The sequence below is a fragment of the Amblyomma mixtum genome, chromosome 5, assembly GCF_055824585.1.
Source record: "Amblyomma mixtum isolate Tamu chromosome 5, ASM5582458v1, whole genome shotgun sequence".
NCBI lineage: Eukaryota > Metazoa > Arthropoda > Arachnida > Ixodida > Ixodidae > Amblyomma > Amblyomma mixtum.
The window spans coordinates 169,182,599-169,203,732 of NC_143016.1; the positions used below are offsets into that span (position 1 = coordinate 169,182,599).

At 48.9% G+C, this 21,134-nt stretch overlaps 1 protein-coding gene and 2 pseudogenes across 2 annotated transcripts in view; all 3 read right to left on the reverse strand.

Annotated features, from left to right (window-relative positions):
• Positions 1-21,134, reverse strand: part of LOC149344643 (papilin-like) — a 45,769-nt gene that overhangs the window by 10,666 nt on the left and 13,969 nt on the right. For both annotated transcript variants that reach the window (XM_089542647.1, XM_089542646.1), the window contains exons 4-5: positions 14,859-14,919; positions 274-376 (exon numbers count right to left, since the gene is read on the reverse strand). In XM_089542647.1, the coding sequence (XP_089398773.1) occupies positions 274-376; positions 14,859-14,919 (164 nt within the window). The remainder of the gene's footprint in view (positions 1-273; positions 377-14,858; positions 14,920-21,134) is intronic.
• Positions 1,881-4,434, reverse strand: LOC149344644 (ATP-dependent DNA helicase DDX31-like; annotated as a pseudogene).
• LOC149344645 (uncharacterized) lies at positions 12,548-13,949 on the reverse strand (annotated as a pseudogene).

Here is a 21,134-nt window from a genome sequence, read left to right on the forward strand (position 1 = left end):
GCCTACCTTTTTAGCCTTGATTAAAACATGGCTGTAGCAATTGGGGCTTGGACCACATTCTTTGGCTCAGCAGGCAGACTATGAAGCCTTTGAGTTACCATGGAGAGTTGAGGAATTTCAAACATGGACTGCATATATTTCTCGACAGACACAAAAAACTCTCAGCTTGCTCGTAAGCATCTCCATTGTCCCAGCACCATGTTCACGTGTCCTGTTCAGTAGTGACGTTTCCACTGAACAATGAATGAACTTCCAAGCCGTCGTACTGCTCACCTTTGTAATAGGGTACCCAGCTATAGTAGCGCCCTTCAAAGGGAATGCTGTTGAATCGAGCGCACTGCTCTTCCCTGAAGTCCCTCGAGAAGTCTGGGCAATCCTAGTTGCGAAGATGGCAAAGAATAAGCTCTAAGTACAGAGAATTACGCGAAAAAGAACTCAAAAGGCATACGGGAAGCGTCACATTAAAAGGGAACACTTAATGTAGAACAACCGAGAAAAAATGGCTGCTCCATCGCAATTCGACCGTCGCGGCCAGGATCTGACCCGAAAGACGCGGTTTCGATCCCGGCCACAGCGGTTGAATTTCGATGGAGGCGAAATTCTAGAAGCCCGTGTACTGTGCGATGTCAGTGCACGTGAAAGAACCCCAGGTGGTGGAAATTTCTGGAGTTCTCCACTACGGCGTCCCTCGTAGCCTGAGTCGCTTTAGGACGTCAAACCCCCATAAACCAAGCCAAAAATGGTTTCATTTTACCTGTTTTCTCGACAAATGGCTACGTTTGGTTTACGCGGTTTAACGTTTAACAAAGCGACTCAGGCTATGAGGGATGCCATAGTGAAGGGCTCCTGATATTTTCGACCACCTGTCATTCTTTAACGTGCACTGACATCGCACAGTACACGGGCCTCTAGAATTTAACCTCCATCGAAATTCTACCGCCGCGGCCGGGATCGAACCCGCATCTTGCAGCCGAGCCCCATAACCACTGAGCCACCGTAGCGGCTCTCTTTTTTTGAGAGCATGGGTGCACAGCTCTGACCTGAGTGATGCACTATGGTGAATGCAGAGCAGCATGGAGAATGCATCTATTTATTCAAGGTTTCACTCATGAACTACTAAGACATTCAACTCGTATTGTTTGTGTTTTGGCATCTGTCTCAAGCATGCAAGCCCATGAAAAATCCTAACTGTTGAGCGCCCTGAAACTGAACAGTCCAAGCTTGCCCAGAATATATTACACAATTCTGGCATTCCACAAACTTCAGGGGCCAATAGTATATGTGCACGCTAGTCGTGAGTATGCCAGTTGTGTGCCGCTTTTTTGGTAAGCCATTTTTTTAACCATTCAGTACATCAAAGATGCTATTGCAGTAGTCATGCACCAAAGAATGCACAGCTACACGATTACTTGTTTCACGAAGTCAACCACCGCATCAAATGCACCAGAAACCATTACCCTGCTGTTGAAGAGGACATATGTGAGCAGCAATAAACCTCTGGGCTGAACGCTCTGTTCAACACGAAAGGCATTAAAACAAGAAACCTTTTGTCTAAAGCTTAAAACTGTACATTTTGCTTTAAAATTAACCTGTCTACTAGATCTGGCTGTAAAATATTGTTACAGAATGCAGTGTGGCCAAAACTTCACAGAGAGTCAAATGGCAGGCGTGACAAGCCGCAGTCGAGAACCCACAAAAAACCGGCTCACACCTTCGTCGTCCTCAAAAGCACCGTGCCACAACAATGTCCTCGTCATTTCGTGACTGTGTACCGTAACAGTACAGTAATGACAAAACGAATAAACGTGGATACACAAGATATCATGTAGTATACATGTGAGCATTTATTTTATGTTTTGGAAAAGCATGAGGTATGTTCAGAACATCGCATGAAGGAATCTCTTTCAATTCATAGCTTGCAGTCCCAGGAAGCAAAAAACCCAATGAAAAGTTTGCTGTGCCAACAATGCCAAAGGCTAGAACAAGGCTTAAAACACAGTGCATGGCATTAATGCAAACGACAACTTATACCAACTGCTTGCTGGTGACACTTGCACAAATTTCCTGCAATAGCCAAACATAATTCAATGTGGTTGCTATGAACAACGAACACTGACAAACAGCTGTCTCCAAACATACAGATTTTGGTCAACAATCACAAAAATAAGTCTAAAGAATTTCTCAAGCAGATGTGTGGCCAAAGCCGGTCAGCTACAAAAACCTGCGGCGACTTCAGTCTCAGTGCATTCATCACCAAAAAGAGCTTCTTTTGTCACGAGTTGTTACCCGAACGCACCACACACACAAATACCACTGCTGATGCTGCAAGTATATCCTCAGTCACTCGGAACATGCTTCTTTCTTCTTTTCTTTGATGCCACAAGACCACTGTCATACTCTGAAATATTTATCTTCTTGACAGGTGCCTTCATGTGTTTCTACTTGCCAGCAGGTCCGAAACGATTTCTGTGCCCGGGACGACGTCCTGGGGTATCTGGCTGCGAAGCCCACTGTGCTCCAAGGGTGCTTGGAACTTTCCTCAGGCAGTATGCTTTGGCAAGGTGCCCCAGATGCAAAGCTTTGAAAGACACCACGTACCGCATGCCACATTGGTACGACGCGTACGACCGTACATGACTCAGGTATCTTTTCTTGGCCATTGCTTGCAGAGCCGTCTCCTTGTAGACTTCGTTTTCAAAGATGAACTGGAGTGTGGTTACATAGTCTTCCATTGTCTTCAGTTTTTGTCCTGGGTCGGTCCTGGCCTCGAGGATATGAGACTTGATGGAAAAGACTTTGGACCGAACACTCTTGAGAGATCCATTCGGTCTAGTTGAATGCTTCTCTGTGCAAGGATGTCAAGAAAGCCGACCTAAGAGGGGAACAGCAGAAGGATAACCCTACCCTTGGCACCGATGCGAGCGGTCCTCCCGGCACGATGGACGCACTCTTCACGTCGAAGTGGCACGCAGCACTGGACAATGAGGTCGACCTGAGGGACGTCTATGCCCCGTGAAGCGACAGCAGTCGTGAACAGAACACCAGAAGCTGCCTCCCGAAATCGATTGAAAATTTCTGCCCGGTCATGCTGAGTCATTTCACCGTGGAGATTGACGAAATCGATTCGCTTCTCAGAGTCCTCAAGCATGATGCCCAGGACAGAGAAGAAGAGAGCATGCTCAAAGTCGACAGAATCCTGAGTAGCCAGGAAGACAATAACTTTTCCCCGCTCAGCCACGACACAAGCATTGAGGAGCAGGCAGCACAGAGCCATCTGCGAAAGCTTGACAGGCACCTGTAGGTAATACTGGCTCAGGCCAGGTGGCAAAACAAACTCTTCGAGCTCCTGAGCACCGGCTTCAGCCGCAACATCAACAGTCACTGGATCTTTAAGAGTCAGGCCTGCCAGCCTCTCCACGCCTTTCGTCAGCGTCGCAGAGAGAAGCACACAGGCTCCCTTATCCTCTCTCTGCTCTTTCCATAACGTAACGATCCTCGAAACCGACTCTTATAAGCGCAGTTCGAGCAACCGGTCCGCTTCGTCGATCACCAGCCACGAGGTCTTGTTCAGCGACAATGACTCGGTGTGCTCCAAGTGATCCGTCACCTTCCCGGATTGCCGACCACGATGGTCAGCCCCTTCCGCAGGCGCGCCTTCTCAAACTTCTTTTTTTCCCCTCCCATCAGAACGCCGGGCACGACCCAGGCGCAGGCCTTGCACAGCTTCTCGAACCACTCGTACGTCTGCAACGCCAGCTCCCGGGTGGGCACGACCACTCCGTCCGCGCGCATCAGCTTGGGCTGGATCTCCTGAAAACGCTGGACGATCGGTAGCACGTAGGCCAGGGTCTTACCGGAGCCCGTGTGCGACTTGATGAGCGTGTCCCGCTGATCGAGCAGCGAGGGTATGGCCAGCTTTTGAACTTCGGTCGTGATCTGGAAGCGATCGCGGAGGCAGGCGACGAGATGAGGGTGCACGTCGAAGTCGGCGAACTCCGAAGATGAGAAGACCGGTTCTTTCTGGGCGTCGACAACGGTCGTCGCCTGCTGCTCCTCGACGGCGGATTCGACATCGGCTACGGAGCCCCGGTAACCGAACAAAGAGGACGACTGGGCGAAGCTTTTCTTCTTCTTTAACGGCGGCGGTGACCCTTCACTCCTCGGTTTTCTCGCGTCGCCGTCGGCGACAGTTCCAGGCTGGTCATCGCGACTGCGCTTTGCGGGGGGTGCGCCACGCTGGAACTTCACAGGTTTCGCCGGTTTGGGTGATGACTAAACCGCCGCTTGCTTCTTCTTGAAGACAGCGGTCGATGAGGAGACGGGCTTCCTGACGCCTCCACGAAAGGCTGCCGCGGGCCCAGGATTCGCGGGCAAAGCTTTCCTTCTGGGCTGGTATTCACTGTTGAGGTTGAGCACGAGATCGGTGTCATCCATGGCCACGTGAGACGGGGAGCGATGCACTTCGATGACATTACCACGCTATCTGAAAGCAATTCCAACGCTTTCAACGACGACGCCAGCACGACCAAGGACCGCGTATCTGAGCAGTGTAAACAGTGAGCTTCGGTGAACTTTTGCCAAGTTCTTAAGTTTCGGTGGACGGCAGAGCGCCGGCCCCTTGCCCCTTTTGTGACGAGGCCTAGCGAGTCCGCAGGATTCGTGTGTGCGATTTCGGCGACTGCGGAGGGGAATTTCACAGCTCATAGCGCATGCAAATAGCCCTCGAGCGTACTTTTGGCTGCAGTGACTTCAAAGCGACGACTGCTTAGATCGTAGGACGCCCGTACAGTAAGGAAGAAGTGCCGATGTGACCCGGTCTGCAGAGCATGTGTGTTGAAAGTCGGCATGCAGCCAGCAGCGGTCGTCGGCGTCGACTGTGGACAACGAATTTGGCTGTTTTCATTAATGCAAGTGGTGTCCAAATGTATTTTCAGGTAAAGCGACTTAAAATCAAGTATTGGTGACATCGGAGGAAGCAGAAACAATTAGCAAGAGGTGCCGTACGTAAGCGAAGCGTTTCCCAAGCAGGCGTTAGCAGCATCGGCTCTTATTGCAGTGTTATCGTAGTGTGTAAAGAATCAAACTACATTTTCTGAGCAAGAGCAGATAATATTTAAGACATGGAGAGCCCACCTTACGTCATGCCAAGCAAACAATCAGTACTGTTTGAGCATAGTTATGTAGGCAACCTCAGCGCGTGGCTGCAGTAATCGTAATTATCGCGTTCCTTGCGGACTTAGCGCACGCAGAGTAAATACTAAATGATGCACTACTATCTTGAAGCACTCATTTAGTGGGCGGCGACTATTCATCGGTGCAGGCAGTGAAACATTCGAGTCGTGTTGGCTTCTGCTAGCGCCTTGGTTCTGCAAAAGGGCTCTACGAGCCGAAAGAAATGTATGTTCGACTTACACACACATGCAGCGGGGAGCGCACTTTTCTCCTTTCGTGCCGTAATCTTACTGTAGTGCCACCTAGTGATAATTTGAGTTTATTTATTAATTAATTATTATTCCCAAGGATCACTAAGCTCGCGTACTAGGCTGAAGGCTTCCGAAAAGAAAACACGCAAAATGCATTTTATTTCGCTAAGCTAAAAGAAAAAAAACTTGTCGAGCAACCGCCGTACACGATGTGCGAGCAAGTACGTCAACGCACCGAACAGCGCGCAGCAGCAGACGACGCGGGGCGAGTATGCCCTTGTGATGTCAGCGATCAGAGGTTGCCAGACCGCCAAGGAGCTCGCAAGAGAAACGAAAAAAATTCGTTTGAAAAATATATACCGCACAAAATGAACTCAAACTTCGGCGAATTGTAGCTTTACGTGTTGGCAATTATATGCTATAGGCAGGGAATGCACGAAAATAGGCTGTCGTGGCCCCTTTAAACATTTGCGGTGCGCTGACGGATGGCGCCACTCTATCATACTGAAGAAAGGCGGGCTTTACAAAACCTAATGAAGTTTATCGCAATTATTACGGCTCTGCTCGCGTACCAGCCTGACGTTTCTACCTAGTTTAAATAGTTAACGAAACCATACCATTTTACGCGTGACAGCCTGAGGATTGTGCGCAGTTAAAGTCTGTGCCAACTGCTCCACACTTCGCTCTAACTGGTGCAGCGATTACCTCAGCGATTCGCCTCTGTTGAAGCGAATCTGAAGGCAAAAACGCAGCGGCTCACAGTGCAAAATTCATAAGACGAGCATTTAACCACGTGTTTCTGTGTAATTTAGTTCCTGCCTTCTACTGCTATCAAGCATATAGCGATTTCGCTTCTACTTTTCTTCAGAGCAACATCCTATAGACGTCACAAGGGAATTAATTTTATTCCTGAGAACGACGTGGCAGCGACCTCAATGAGCAATAGTATTCTCGACGAAACTGGGAACTCGCCTTTACCGGAAACAGTTTACGTATCGTTACGCTGCAAATGCTTCGGCATTACTATGCCGCTTTCACTCGAGGGTCATTCACTAAGGAGAAAAAAATAACAGCATCGGTCGTCGAGTATTAAAAAAAAATCACTTCGCAATGTGCGTTTTATCAGTAGCCAGAACGACCCTAACCAGAAGGGAAACGCAGGTAGCTTCCGCAAATCTTTGTTGTTTCAGGCCGCAAGCCCTACGTCGACATTCCTGTCGTAGGTGGCAATGAACTCCAAGGAGAAAGAGAGAAATAGATAAGAAAGAGAAAGGCGCAAGAAGGGTAGCAGACGACGCCCCAAGAAGCCAATCGCCATTTTCGCCTACCGCGGGAGCGGCGGCGTGTCGTCTGCCAATCACGGCTGACGCGTGCAGACGTGTTCCCGTTTGCTCGCCCGTCTGCTTTACATTGCAGACGAGGAGCTGCTGCTTCGTATTTTATGTTTTTTTTTGTTTGTGCTTTGAAGTTGAATCCTTTCGGCTTTGAAAGCGAGGCTGGCTTCATTCTGCCACGCCCTCGTGTTACATATTCCAAAACACGGTTCGCCCCTACCTTGCTCCCTCACCCCGCTTTCCGCGTTGATATAAGCTCTTCGTTTCGCGCTGTAAGCACTGCAGGAGCTGAATTCGCTAACCTGTGTGCGCGGAAGTTATGAGATCCAGCAGAGACGTGCACTTGCTGATAGGGTGCGCATCGTTTGTAGTGCATGAACCCGGCATGGGTGCGGCTAAACGTACTTTTGTAGAAAGCTTGTGTGATTGAACAGCGCAGAAGACTGCGTACATATGAGAATGCGAAAGCATTAAAGTTGCGAGTCATGGTGCGTTGCATAATGAGCATGAGTCATGACTACGACGTATGACCGTGCATACTTGTAGAAACCGCATACACCTTACATTGCGTTACTTGTAATGTGCTGAGTCGTGATACATTGCAGAACTAAAGCGCTGAGTCATGCGCCATGACTATGACTACGCTTCATGACTACGCATACTTTGTAGGAACTCTACGCACCTTAAATGCACCTTACGTTACTTGTAAAGCGCTGAATCATGGTGCATTGCAGAATGTCTATGGGTCATGGCTATGACTCCGAGTCATGAGTTTCATAGGTCATAGTAAGTTATGTCTTGTCATTCATTACTGTATATGTTCCCTTACATGACTTATCACATCTTACACCGGTGTACTGCATCATCCAAATTTCATTCCACATACGGCGGCGGTCGGCTTTTGTGCTATTGGGATCTATAATACTTTCGCATTAAAAACAGCACTGCTTAGTAAAACCAAGCGTACACAGGTTACGTGAGGTGCGCGAGTGCTCTCGCCGGGTAGTAACGCAATTAAAACTAGAGTTTGCTAAAAACGTCAACTCTTTGTCCATGTAAATTTTTTTTTCGCGCAAAACAATCCATTTTAGTGATTCCAGAAAGTTTGACCGCAGGACATTCTAAGCATGGGAGCTTCATACCCTTTTATTTATACGAGTACTGCATATGCACCAAGCATTCTGAATTAACAGCAGGACCTAATACGGACGTTCGTCTGGGTTCTAATCTAATAAATACGCCCACTGCGTGTTCATGGGATGTGTATAGGATAACTATGGAATGTCCATGGGATGTCCATTTTTTGCACACTTTGAAGCACAATACGAAACTTTGGAGCAAAAGCGATAGGATTCTTCCTTCCACGTGGGCTGTTGGTACTTCTCGGCTGAGCAGCAGATAATTGCTATCTCGTAACACAAATCTCGGCAGTCATGCAGTCAGCAAAAGTAGTAACTTATCCTGCTCAAACAACTGCGCTCAAAATTTAGACAAGAAACGGAACGTTCGCTCGGGCTAGTGGGTTGCCCAAAATCCATGCGCAAAGATTCAGTAAGTTTTGTTGATATAAATAAAAACATCTTTTGCATGTCATTTAAGACATTACGCCACAGTGACCTCATAGTTGGAACCACCTGCGTTGCCTTTTTGTTATTGGTTTATTGGGGTGTAACGTCCCAAAGCGACTCAGGCTATGAGGGACGCCGTAGTGTAGGGCTCCGGAAATTTCGACCACCTGGGATTCTTTAACATTCTGCCACGCGTTGATGACGAAAACATTTATTAAAGCCACAATGCCTTAGTTGAAGGGAAGGCTGATCGGGTCCCTAGTCCGGGACGCCTTTGGTAAAAGCCGCTGCCCGTGCTCTGGCGACGACGGCTCGTTGTTCCTCGAGGTCCGAGCTGGACAGGGCCGCCTCCCAGCCCTCCCGCTTTGGCTGATTTATGATGTCAATGCTGTCATTTTTCTGACAAGCCCATATCATGTGGTACAAGTTTGCCTTCTGGCCACAAAATTTGCACTGTGCCGAAAAGGACTCGGGCTCAATGGCGTGAAGCGTAGCTGGGTTATTGAAAGACATAGTTTGTAGCCTGCGAAGGTGACATTCCTCTGATTTACTGAGACCCTTAGCGGGCCTCGGGAGTGTCTGCCTCTCAAGGCACAAATGTTGAAATATTTCTGAATATGTCGTTAGCGGAGAGGGGGAGCCTGAATCAGGAAGGGAGGACGTAGAAGGATGCCGAGGAAGAAAAGCTCGGGCCGAAGCATGTGCGCGCTCGTTTCCTTCAACTCCCTGGTGACCTGGTACCCCTATTAATTCCTTCCGTTCAGCTGAAGTCCTACATTGACTAAGAATTTTGCAGGCTAGCGGCGTGATTCTGCCACGCATGTAGTTTCTATAAGCCGCCTGGGAATCTGTAACTATGTATTTAGGTGCGGAGTGCGTTGCGGCTAGAGCTATCGCTATTTCCTCCATAGCCTGTGTATCCCCGTTACGAACTGAAAGCCCGTCCACGACTTGCATTTGGTGCACCACTGAGATCGTTGTTATTCCTTGTACAGGACCCGCAGCGTCCACGAAGAAGGCTCCTTCTTTTGTTGAATACCACTCGTTCATCTTCTTGCTCCTCGCCACTCGTCTAGCATGATGATGCTCCGGGTGCATGTTTTTGGGAAGCTGAAGCGTAAGGAATTTGCTCTTCCACTCTTTAGGTATATCTTATCTCCCAGGCACTTGATGCGGAAAGCTAATGTTTAAATCTTCTAAGACCCTGCGGCCGGTCGTAGTTGTGGCCAGTCGCATTACCTGGCTTGTAAGATGGGCGCTAATCAATTCATCAACCGTGTTGTGTACCCCTTGTTTTAGTAGACGCTCCGTAGATGCTTTCATGGGTAGGCCGAGTGCCTTCTTATAATCCGTTCGAATGATAACGTCCAGGTGGTTTAGATCGGTCTTCCTCAAACGAAGGTACAGGGCCACGTACACTATCCTGCAGATGACAAAGGCCTGTATTAGTCTGTCGAATGTTTTCTTTTGAGGGTATCCTGTTCTTGCATGCCGTTTTTATTGCTTGTGATCCGAGATATCATACGGATGACTTGATCGCACACCGTTCGGAGCTTGGTGACCGCTGCAGCGTTCACACCCTTGTTATTAATGAGCAGCTCCTAAATCCGTATTGTTTCCACCTCGGGAATAGGTGTATCATGGACCGAGATTTCCAGCGATGCAGTATCCCCCTTCCCTCGCAGGACGAGGAGCTCCGACTTGTCCGGGGAACAGCGCAGTACGCATTCTTCTGCATACTTTTGAACCGTACTGGCAGCCTCTTGGAGGGCCTCCTACATCTGTCCCATGTTTCCCTCCGTTGTCCAGATGGTTATGCCATCCGCGTATAGGGCGTGGCGGATTCCCCTTATGGCATTAAGTTGTTCCGGCAGGTGCATGAGGGCAACGTTGAAGAGCAGTGGAGAAAGGACTGCTCCCTGAGGCGTCCCCCTGGTGCCCATGGGTATCGCCTCGGACCTCTTGTCGCCAATCCTGATATGCGCTTGCCTATCTTTCAAGAAAGCCTTGATATAATTAAAGGTACGCTTTCCGCAGTGAGTACCCTGTAGATTGTCCAGAATCTTGGAATGCTTCACGTTGTCGAAAGCCCCCCCTTCAGATCTAATGCCAGTATGGCCCTACTGTTTCGTTTGCGCGGGGGATCGATAACCTCCATCTTCAGCTGCAGTAACACGTCCTGGGTTGACAAGTGTGCCCTAAACCCAAACATTGTGTGAGGTATAATATTGTGGTCTTCTGTATACGTCGAAAGTCGCATGTGTACCGCCTTCTCCATCAGTTTCCCGGCGCACGACGCTAGATGGGCCTGAGGTTATTGATGTTCACCTCCTTTCCAGGCTTGGGAATAAAGCTGACATCAGCCGTCTTCCATGCCCTGCGTAACTGTCCACTTTTCCAGCATTCGTTGATGTACTGCGTGAGATGTTCAAGCGCTTGCTGATTGAGATTGACAAGCAATCCCACCGTCACCCTGTCGTTCCCTGGCGCCGTGCCCCGCCTCATGGCCATAAGCGCCGCCTGTATTTCCTCGACTTCGAACTATCTGTCCAGGTCCGGATTGTCCATACCCTCATAATCCCGTACTGGCTCGTTGTCTTTCACTGTACAGAGGTACTTGCTCACGAGGGCTGCAACTAGCTGCTGGTCCGTGCCCTTGAAGCCGTGTAGGGCTCTCTTGAGATTACGTTGCTGATCCCCGCGAGACTTGGAGGGCTCTATCAAACATCTAAGAAGACGCCACGCCGCCTTGGTGCTAAGGTTGCCTTTCATGGAGTCGCATTTGGCCAACCAGTTGCTTTTGGCCAGGGATCGTGCATACTCTTCTGCTTGCAAGCTTAATTTCGCGATCTTGATATTGAGCTTGCGGTTATGTTTTTGTCTTTTCCATCGCCGTGTGAGACTTCTTCTGGTCTCCCATAGATGTAGTAGGTGGTTGTCAATGGCCGGGACTTCTTCTGATGTCTGAAGCGTACGTGTGAAGCGGTCCCTGACTCTCAGCAGCGACTCATCCCACTCCTCGTACTTTTCAATGGGCGCGTTGAGCGTAGAGTCTTCCGCCTGTCGGAACAACGACCAGTCCGTGATCCGTGCATTCCCTCTCGGTCTGCGATGCTTATTGTAGTCGAGGCAGATCTTGAGAATGCAGTGGTCACTCCCTAATATCTCCTGCGTGTTGTGCCATTGATAGTTTCTCGCTCCTTTAACCAACGAGAGATCTGGACATGTATCTCTCGAGACACTGTTGCCAATCCTCGTGGGGTGCTGTGGGTCAGTAAGAATCGTCAGTGATAGGTCCGATATGGCCGCAGCGAGTCTCCTGCCCTTAATACCATCCTTACTATATCCCCAGAAGAAGCTATACGCGTTAAAATCCCCCACTATGATGAGAGGTGCACTTTTTGCCAATTGCGCGGCCTTTTGCAAAATCTCATCGAAAGACGCACCCCTGTTCTTCGGTCGACTATATATGTTCAACACATACGCGCTTCTGCTAGTGCGTACGTTCGGTAAAAGCTGAATAAATGTATGTTCCACCTCAGTGACTAACTCCAGCTCAATTGTCACAGCCGAGCAAACCTTTTGCACCAGAATGCAAGTGGATGAGCTGTTTTGATGCGTGCTGTATGGTCTGAGTTTGGCTTCCGTATTCACGTCCTGCAGTGCAATAATATCTCGTAATTTATCCAACGAATCTACGTAGTGCTGTAGCGAATCCCTCTTCTTTCTAAACCCCCGGCAGTTCCACTGCAAAATCTGCAATTTAGGAGGGCGGGCCATGTTGAACACTACAGGAAATCGCGCTTGGTGCGTCCGCCTCGGTGTTGGGCGAATCATCAGCTGCAAGCTGCCTATTTGTCACGCGGCCAGTTAACTTTGGAACCTTCGTCCGCGTACTCTCCGCAAGCTCCTGAAGTTTCCGATCGATTCTGATTTCAAAGGCTTGCAGCTTAATCAGGTGGGGCTCTAAGATGCCCTGTAGGACCCGCTCTACCGCTGCCTGAATGCCCCTCTCAATAGCTGCCTGAACCTTTTTTTTAATAATAATTTGTAGAGTTCCTTCGAGGCTCGCCTGTATATTTTGCGTTATGCGAGCTTCCAAACGTGGAAGGTCGTTCAGCAAACATCGCTCCACAATAGCCTGAATCCTGGCTTCTTTCTCTCTGGGACCGGCCCCCTTATCGGTCTCTGTTGCCACTGCGTTACTCTTTCTCTCCCCCTCCTATTTTTTCTCACCCTGGGGGACAGAAGTTAGTGCCTGCTGAGTAGCAGGGAGGGAAGCATCCTCCTCCATTGCAGATACCCTAGGTGTTTCTGGCATATTTTCTCCCCCTGCCGATGTTCCCAGTTCCTGACTTTTATACTTCGCTAGTTCCTCTTTTAATCTGCTATTTTCTTCCTTAAGTTTCTCAACAGCCAACGTGGGAGGCGGGCAAGCGGCAACTTGTGCCCAGCTCACCTTGCTGCTCGTGGTTTCCTCCGATCCGGCTTTGCCCGATTTCTTGTCACCTGGACGACCGCTTCCTTCAGGCCCCTGCCGGGACTCCCCCGTTGCGGTCCTCGCTGCGGGACCCGGCAAAGGAGTCCCCATCCGCTTCTTCTGTGATTGCGGCCCAGGCCCTGAATTCTTCCGGTCCTCTCTGGATTTACGCTGGTTGCTGGCTTTCCTTCTCCCAGGCTTCCGCCCGGCTCCAGCACCATTCCTGTATTTCCAGGTGCAGTACGCGGAGTTCGTGAGATGTCCGCCTACACAGACTAGGCATCGGGGCTGGCACTCGTGCCCCTCTTCTTGGATGATAGTTCCACAGGCCAGACAGAGCTTATCTCGTGGATTAGGGCAAACGTCCGCTCTATGTCCCACTGTTCCGCAGCGGGTGCAAGCTGGTGTGGTCTTCCGGTAGAGACGGACGGGCACAGCCTCTCCCCCAGTAAAACACGTTGAACGGCACTTTAAGGCCCTCGAATGTAATCACCGCCGCGTTCCTAATTTCCTCACACCCACCACGGGAGTGCCTGGCGTGTAAATAGCTTGAGCAATATCTGCTTCAGGCACTTTGGAAGCCACTTGAATCACTCCACGGCACGTATTTTCGGGCATCTTGAGGTGGACCTGCACCGTTTGTAATTGACCGCCAATCCGTAGACCCTCCACCGCGAGGACTTGCCGAATAAGCGCTGCGTCTCGGATTCCAACAGTGACTATGTTCTGATCCCACGCTGGCCAAATTGCAAGCGCTTTGTGATTTGCGTTCGATGCCGGCCGCAGCATATATAGCTTCTCCTATCTGATGGGTACCCTTGTAATTTGACAAGTTCAGCGTTCCCTTGGGTTTCACGACGACAACAGAGTCGTCAGTGCCGAACTTGGGCACCACCTCTGGTCTCCAACGTCTCGGTTGAAGCGGTTTGCTTGGCGCCGAAGTGGGGTCGAGGCCGTCAGCAGCGTCTCCACCGCGCAAGCGTTCCTGGCGTTCCGAGCTCACGCGCCTCGCGGACGCTCGCTGTTGCTCTTCTAATTTCTTCCGAATAGCATATTCGGTGGCTTCATCGAAGACTGGTTTCTTCGCAGCCTGTAGCTCCACTACTTGCATGCTTTCCGGGTCGTAGCCCCGTGCAAGACTCATGGTGGCCGTGCCTAGTGCCGCGTCAGCGGCCCGGCGTCGTCGCCAAGCCTTAGGCTTAGCAGCGGTGCCAATGTGATCGGCAGACACAACCCCGTAAAATCGCCAAAGGCAGGCCCACCTGGATTAAAATGGTGTCTACGGGTGCCTCGTAGCTTGCTGGACACACCTCAACTAGTGTTGAGCGATGCAGATCGATGGTTTGGCAGTAGGACATCCGTTTCGCGGAGCCGACGTGAACCGCGTCCACTCTCCTTGACGGCTCGCAGCGCCCCCCCTGCCACGCGCTGAGTTATTACAGTATAATGTTGTTTTCTATTTTCTATTGATTTTTTTCCTATAGCTTTTTTTCATGATCGATCAGGAAGCGATGCACATGTGAGCTTCAAGCAATTGAAAACTATGTACACTCGCCGTCAAAAGTAAATGGAAGGCGACTGTGTCAAAAAAACTTAATTTCTTTAAATCTAAAGCATAATGGTCCATGCTTGTTGGTGCACAGTTCAATTCGCAAAATCACAATTAGGTTGCACATATGTATTCAAGGATGCATGATATGGGGGGGGGGCAATTATTAAATTTTTCGTGCATATTGCCTTCCATTTACTTTTCACGGCACCTCTACGTTGGCAGGTCCTCAGATACGCTCGTCCGATAGACATACGAAGACCGTTATGCGCTGTTAAGGGACTTTCGGCTCTAATGAGAGTTCATACAGCTATCTGAACAAGCATCAAACCGATAAGAAGCCGCAAGGTTGACAACGGACTCTTTTAAGCAACTTGCATGGACAGCAGCGAAGCACACACGGTGGTTGCACATTGAACTCTTTGAATGAGCAGAACCACCGTAAAGGAAGTTCTGACATTTATTTGCAATTGAAAAGCTGCTGAAAGAGTAAAGGGCACTTACTTCGACAGAGCAGGAGAAGTACCTTTTGGAAGGACCCACACATCCATGCGATCTATCAGCCCTGCAGAATAAAGAATAAAGCAAGAAATGCAGTCAATTTCGTGACCTAAAAAAGGTGTTCTTCAAAACATGACTGTGCGAGAAGGACATACAATGATTGCTTGTGGTTATAAGGTATCAGGTATTTCTTCATCTTATATACATTGTAACTTGTACCTAAGTTAGGTACCACCTTACATAGGTATCAGATTTATGTAAAACTCGAAACAATCCGGTCGACAATGGGGTCATTCTTTTTTATTCTACGCGCATTTTGAAGGAGAGCTCCCCACTTACAAAAAGAATAGACGAAGAATTTCCAATAAGTCGCTAAATGCTGTTGATTTCGCACGCCTGTTTTACAGCGACTCACAATCTGCGTCTTTACTTGCGCACATTTTACAGGTTTCAGCCTGCATTGTCATCATCCTATAAGGCCCGTTTACATGAACTCGATAGAGTCGAGTCGAGTTTGCTTGTCGGGTACAAAACCAGTTGTCGGGTTCATGTAAACGCTGTCGGGTAGAGTAAAATAAGCCGCAGAGCAAGTCTAGTTAACTCTCCTGCAAAGGGTAGGTTAACTCGCTTGATCAGCCTTTCTAAAAAGCATCGTCTCGAAGAGTCGGGATAGCGCGAGGGGAGAGGATAAATGCGAATCTGTTTTTCGCCAGCGCCGTCGCGATTCCGAGACAGCGGTTCCGTGCCGCCATCTTGGAGGCTGCAACTGCCCTCTCCCGCTTGCGCTGTTTCACGCATGGTGTCGCTGGATTTGAAGCGGTCTCGACTCGCTAAAATCGAGTTCATGTAAACACGCAGTCGTCGAGTTGGGCTGACCTTGCTCAACTCGATCCCCTGACTCGACCCGCCGTTGTCGGGTTCATGTAAACGCCGCTATAGAAGGGAGACGCCGACGGTGGTCCGAATACAGTGTAGTAAAGAGTGTTTGGGGTCCATAAAGTCGGGATAATGCATGCGGGTTACAAAGGACGCCTTAGTGGAGGGCTCCAGGTGTATTTCAATCACCCAGGGTTCTTTAACCCACACTAACATTGGAGAACACACTGCCGTCGTATGCATTCCGTCGTTGATGTTCCATACACTCGCCGAAAATTCCCTCGAATCAGACTGAAGCGGGTTGAAAACTCCGGCATTTTGGAGAATGGAAGACAATTTCGGGTCACACGATTCCCTGAAACTCCCTAAAAACTCTCCTTTTCTCCAAGTTTCACTGGATTCCGTGCAAAAGAGAAAACTCCTCGAATTGATAAGTAGAAAACCAGCGAAAAGGACGCGTTCACAAGGAGGAGAAGTACACAAGACAACAGCCAGGCAACACAGCAAATCTGCAAAGACATTGCAACCACTGCAAAGACCGCACCCATCTGTTCCATAATGTCAAAATCATCGGCCGCGGCAAAACACGGATAGAACGAGAAATCTTAGAAGCCTTCAAAATCAAGCAGTTAGGAACTGAATGCGTCAGCGACAGCTCTGTTAGGTTCACGGCAAAAGAGTACAGTTTCATGAATGGGACATAAGTTGGCACATGCAATCTTCGGTCGCTTAATAAATTTTGTGTTTGTTGTTTTGATAGCGTTTGTGGTGCTCTCGCGCATGTGCGCCCTGTTTTGATGTTGGCGATCCACCAAGTAAAGAATTTTCAGTTGTGTTTCCAGCGTTGTCCTGTGTACTTCTGCTTGTGAACGGGTCCTTTCTGCTGGTTTTCGACTTACCATGCACCAACGTGCCCAACAAGCTACGCTTCTTCAATACTATGCTTCCTTTCTGGGCATCTTTCTACATGTTCAGCCTCCATCAGACTAGGCTGCCTTCTGCGTCAGCACCATTGCCTACCTCTCCTGCAAAGTCCGGTTTTATTCCCACTGCATAAAAAATAATCTTCCGCCGCAGGACGTCATTGTTTTGCCGCGGCCGATGATTTTGACATTATGGAACAGAGGGGTGCAGTCTTTTCAGTGGTTGCAATGTCTTGGCTGATTTGCTGTGTTGCCTGGTTGTTGTCCTGTGTACTTCTCCTCCTTTTAAACGCGTCCTTTTCGCTGGTTTTATACTTATCAATTCGAGGACACTGGAAATGAATCTGCCGTGTTCTCAAGGCTGAAATGTGGAGACAGGTGGGACATCTACAGGAAATGCTTACCATCATTTGCCTTCAGCATGGGAGTGGACAGTTCGCTACCAGCAAGCTACGACAACATCGTCACCTTGCAGCTCAACTTAGCGAACCTTATTGGTCTTCTGTTCGGAAAAGTTTGCCTTGAAAGAAGAACACCCGAGGCACTGGCACTGCCGTGACGTACCTTCAAGGTGGCACGGTTCCTCCGGAGATTGACGCCCTGTTGAGGAAAGACCCTAAGTATGCCCTAGAACCCTCCATCATAAAGCACGAGCTACTGGCTTCAATCCGCCGCATAGCAAGAAAAGCACCCTCCGAAGAAAAAGATGTTTGCCTCGCAGAAAGTGTTCACTGTCTTCAAAAAATTTCGCCTAATCTTCCTTCCAGCCAAGCTAAGCTACGTTATGTCAGTGAGTATTTCATAGCCACGACCTAAGCTTAACTCTGTCAGATAAGGAGGGTGGTTTCGTGGTTATGCCTAACAGCCTTCTATTCAATAAGGCTCACGAGGCTATCAACAAGAATTTTAAGCCTGCCAGCGCAAAGCCTTCCAAGATAAAAAGGCACGCCCTAGAGCTCCTTGAGACTCTCAATCTTAACGGTTTGCTGAAAGAAGTTAATAAGAGGGAGAATACCGACGTGCTGAGAATGTTTTTCGCAACAAAAACGCATAAAACTGGCTGTCCTGTTAGGCCCATTGTGACAGAGGACAGTTCGTGGCAGAAATTAGTGGGCCAGTTTTTGAAACGATCCTTGGACCCCTTGGCACCTGACGACCCCTTTAGCGTTCGGACCTAGATGGATGTCGTGGACTACTTATCCGCTACCATTGTGAGTTCCAATTCCGCCTTTTCCGTGGATATCGAAGACCTCTTCTATTCAGTTCCCCAAAAGGACTGGTTAGTTACTGTACGGGATCTCATCGAAAACCGAGGTGCAGTGGCCTTCCAGAACAACTCGGGCATATCGGTGAATTCCTTTTTGGAACTTTTGACTTGCTACCTTTCTTCCGCTGTGGTAGAACATGAAAACTGCAAGTACATACAGAAGCAGGGCGTTCCCATTGGCTCGTGTGTAGCTCCAATTTTTTGCCACATATTTTTATCTCAATTGGACATTGTGTTGCACGACACGCTTATTGACGATCGAGTAGTGAAAGTGTTTAGATATCTAGATGATATCTTAATTTTCTTGAAACTAACTTCCCGTGCCCGTGACAGTGTCGAAGCGGCCGCGAATGACATCTTGACTTTCTTTACCGATACCTGTCCTGACTTGAGTTTTACTCATGAGGTGCCCCTTGATGACTAAATTAGGTTTTTAGATTTGACTCTCACCTTCTCTGAAGAGAGCCACGTTTGCTGGAGCTACTCTCCACGGACCAAGAAAAAAAGCCTGCTGCCCTACTCCTCCTCACATTAAAAACTTGTGAAGAGAGGCATTGCCAACCTTTGCCTCGGTAATTTTCTGCGCAGGTCTTGTAGACACAATATGCAGAAGGGTTTCTTAGCGCAGCTTGACCGCTTGAGGCCAGCGGGATACCCTGAGGACGTCCTCGTTTCTATTGCTGAGACCTTGACCAGTAAATTTAAGTCACAGTACAAAAAAGATGAAACGCCTAGTGAAGAATCCAGACCTGCTGTAATGCCATACCTGCAAAAGTCTCACATAACGTTAAAAAGGTAGCCATGAAATACGGTGTTAAGGTAGTCTTTTTCTGCGCCCACCAAACTGTCGTCGCTTTGTTCACGTATCTCTAAAATTAGCACAAAAAAGAAATAAAATGTCAAACACTAGAGCATGTTCACCAAATGCACAACTGACGTTGTTTACTCGCTCCCACTGTCCTGTCGCAAGGCCTACATAGGTCAAACAGGTCAATGCGTCAACGACCGTATGAGGCAGCACCGCACTTCGCTGCAGCCAAGCAACACAGCAAATCTGCCAAGACATTGCAACCACTGCAAAGACTGCACCCCTCTGTTCCATAATGTCAGAATCATCGGCCGCGGCAAAACACAGATAGAACGAGAAATCTTAGAAGCCTTCAAAATCAAGCAGTTAGGAACTGAATGTGTCAGCGACAGTTCTGTTAGGTTCACGGCAAAAGAGTACAGTTTCATGAATGGGAAATAGGTTGGCACATGCAATCTTCGGTCGCTTAATCAATTTTGTGTTTGTATTTTTGATAGCGTTTGTGGTGCTCTCGCGCATGTGCGCCCTGTTCTGATGTTGGCGATCCACCAAGTAAAGAATTTTCAGTTGTGTTTCCAGCGTTGTCCTGTGTACTTCTGCTTGTGAACGGGTCCTTTCTGCTGGTTTTCTACTTACCATGCACCAACGTGCCCAACAAGCTACGCTTCTTCAATACTATGCTATGAGCCACATCTGGACACTGCTCGCCGGTTACCGTGGCCCCCTCGACGCCCGGTCGGGGAGAAAGACACGGGCAGTGGCGTTCGAACTCTCTTCCGGAAAAGGAGATGCGTGCTGTGCTCCGTCTCTTCAGTGTTTTCATGTAACCTTCGCAGGCTAATAAACCTGGCCATTTATTTGTTTTATCCGAAAGCTTGTTGTGTCGACTACATCTGTGGCAATGATAGGTGCTTCGTACCAATCAGTGGGGTGTCCTGTTGATGCGTCGCGTTCCGCCAAAGCATTAGATGTAGAGCGGCCGTTCATGACCTCATTCTGATGCTCTTTGAGCCTACGCCTGAAATGTTGAGTTTCACCAATGTAGGCAGCATCGCAGCCTTGACATGGTAACTAACAGGCTGCTAACTACCATTCAAGAGTTAACTTTTCAACTATTACCGTTAGGCTCCTTAATTACTGAGAGGCGTGTAGCACACCCCAAGTAATACCCATATCAGCCTTTAGAATTTCGACAACGCAGTTGCCTTCGGCGCTGTAGCCCAACAAATTTGGGCTAGTTTGACGAGTTGCGTGCACTTGAGAGGTTGCTTTGCTGCAAGCTTCTCGAAAGCATAATCGGGCTTTACGCATATAAACGTGTGGACAATACGAGGGGTGATTTTTTTTCCTCTAAGCCGAAGGTATTCACTCGGGAGAGCGGCTTATATACAGGGGTGGATAGTACGCGCGAAAATACGGAATAAACCGGCTAGGCAACTTACTGCCGCAATCATCGTGTTTTTTCAAGGCAAAACCCTTTAATGCTTCATCGTTGTCGACAAAAGGTTGTCAGCAGAAGCTTGTCAGCAGAGGTGCCACGCTTTTGACGAGCGTCCTAGGACACCGGGCAGAAGACGAGGGCGAAGACAAGACAGACATTGACAGCCAAATTAGGAGCACTTTCTTGGTTAAACCAGTGCCCAGAAACATGGATACGAAGAACCACGAAGGAAGATGGGTGGCGAGATCATTGGAGTTGGACAGGTTCCTAAAGAAGAAACAGATGGTTCTGTATGTTGACGCGTCCAAGTACAGAGCGGAGGAAAACGCTAGTGCGGGAGCAGTAGTGAACGCCAAAGGGAAGATTATTACTAATGCATCAGTGCGCACAAGGACAACACAAGCAGCGGAAGAGATCGCCATAGCTCTAGCCCTGACTGAAGCCAATCGGCAGGGACTGAGCTACTGGATAGCGACGGATTCTCAGGCTGCAGCGAGGGCATAGAGAGATGGAAGGATCGGCCGAAAAGCCGCGAGGATCCTCTTCGAACAAAAACAACACAGATATGGATCAAACAACACAAACATTCAACACACCATCATTAGGGTCTCTGACACTGGGGTTGAGGGAAATCTCATGGTAGACACTGTTGTTCGAGGGTTCACGAACCGGAGGGCGGGTTTACCGGTCGAACCCTTCAGCACGCCAGAATCTTACGGGGAAGCAATGAAGGCGTTGTTGGGAGCGCTCAAGAAGTACTCGGCTCCGGCGGATATCCTCAACAGAGAGCAGGCCACCACGCTAGGACGACGACAAACAGACACATATACCTAAGCAAAGCCATGTATCATAAAATGTGGTCGAACAGATACGCGAAAGAGTGCGTGTGGGGTGGGGGCTACGCTACAACGTACCACGCCACCTGGGGCTGTGAAAAAAGCTCTTTATTACCAAAGATAAATAG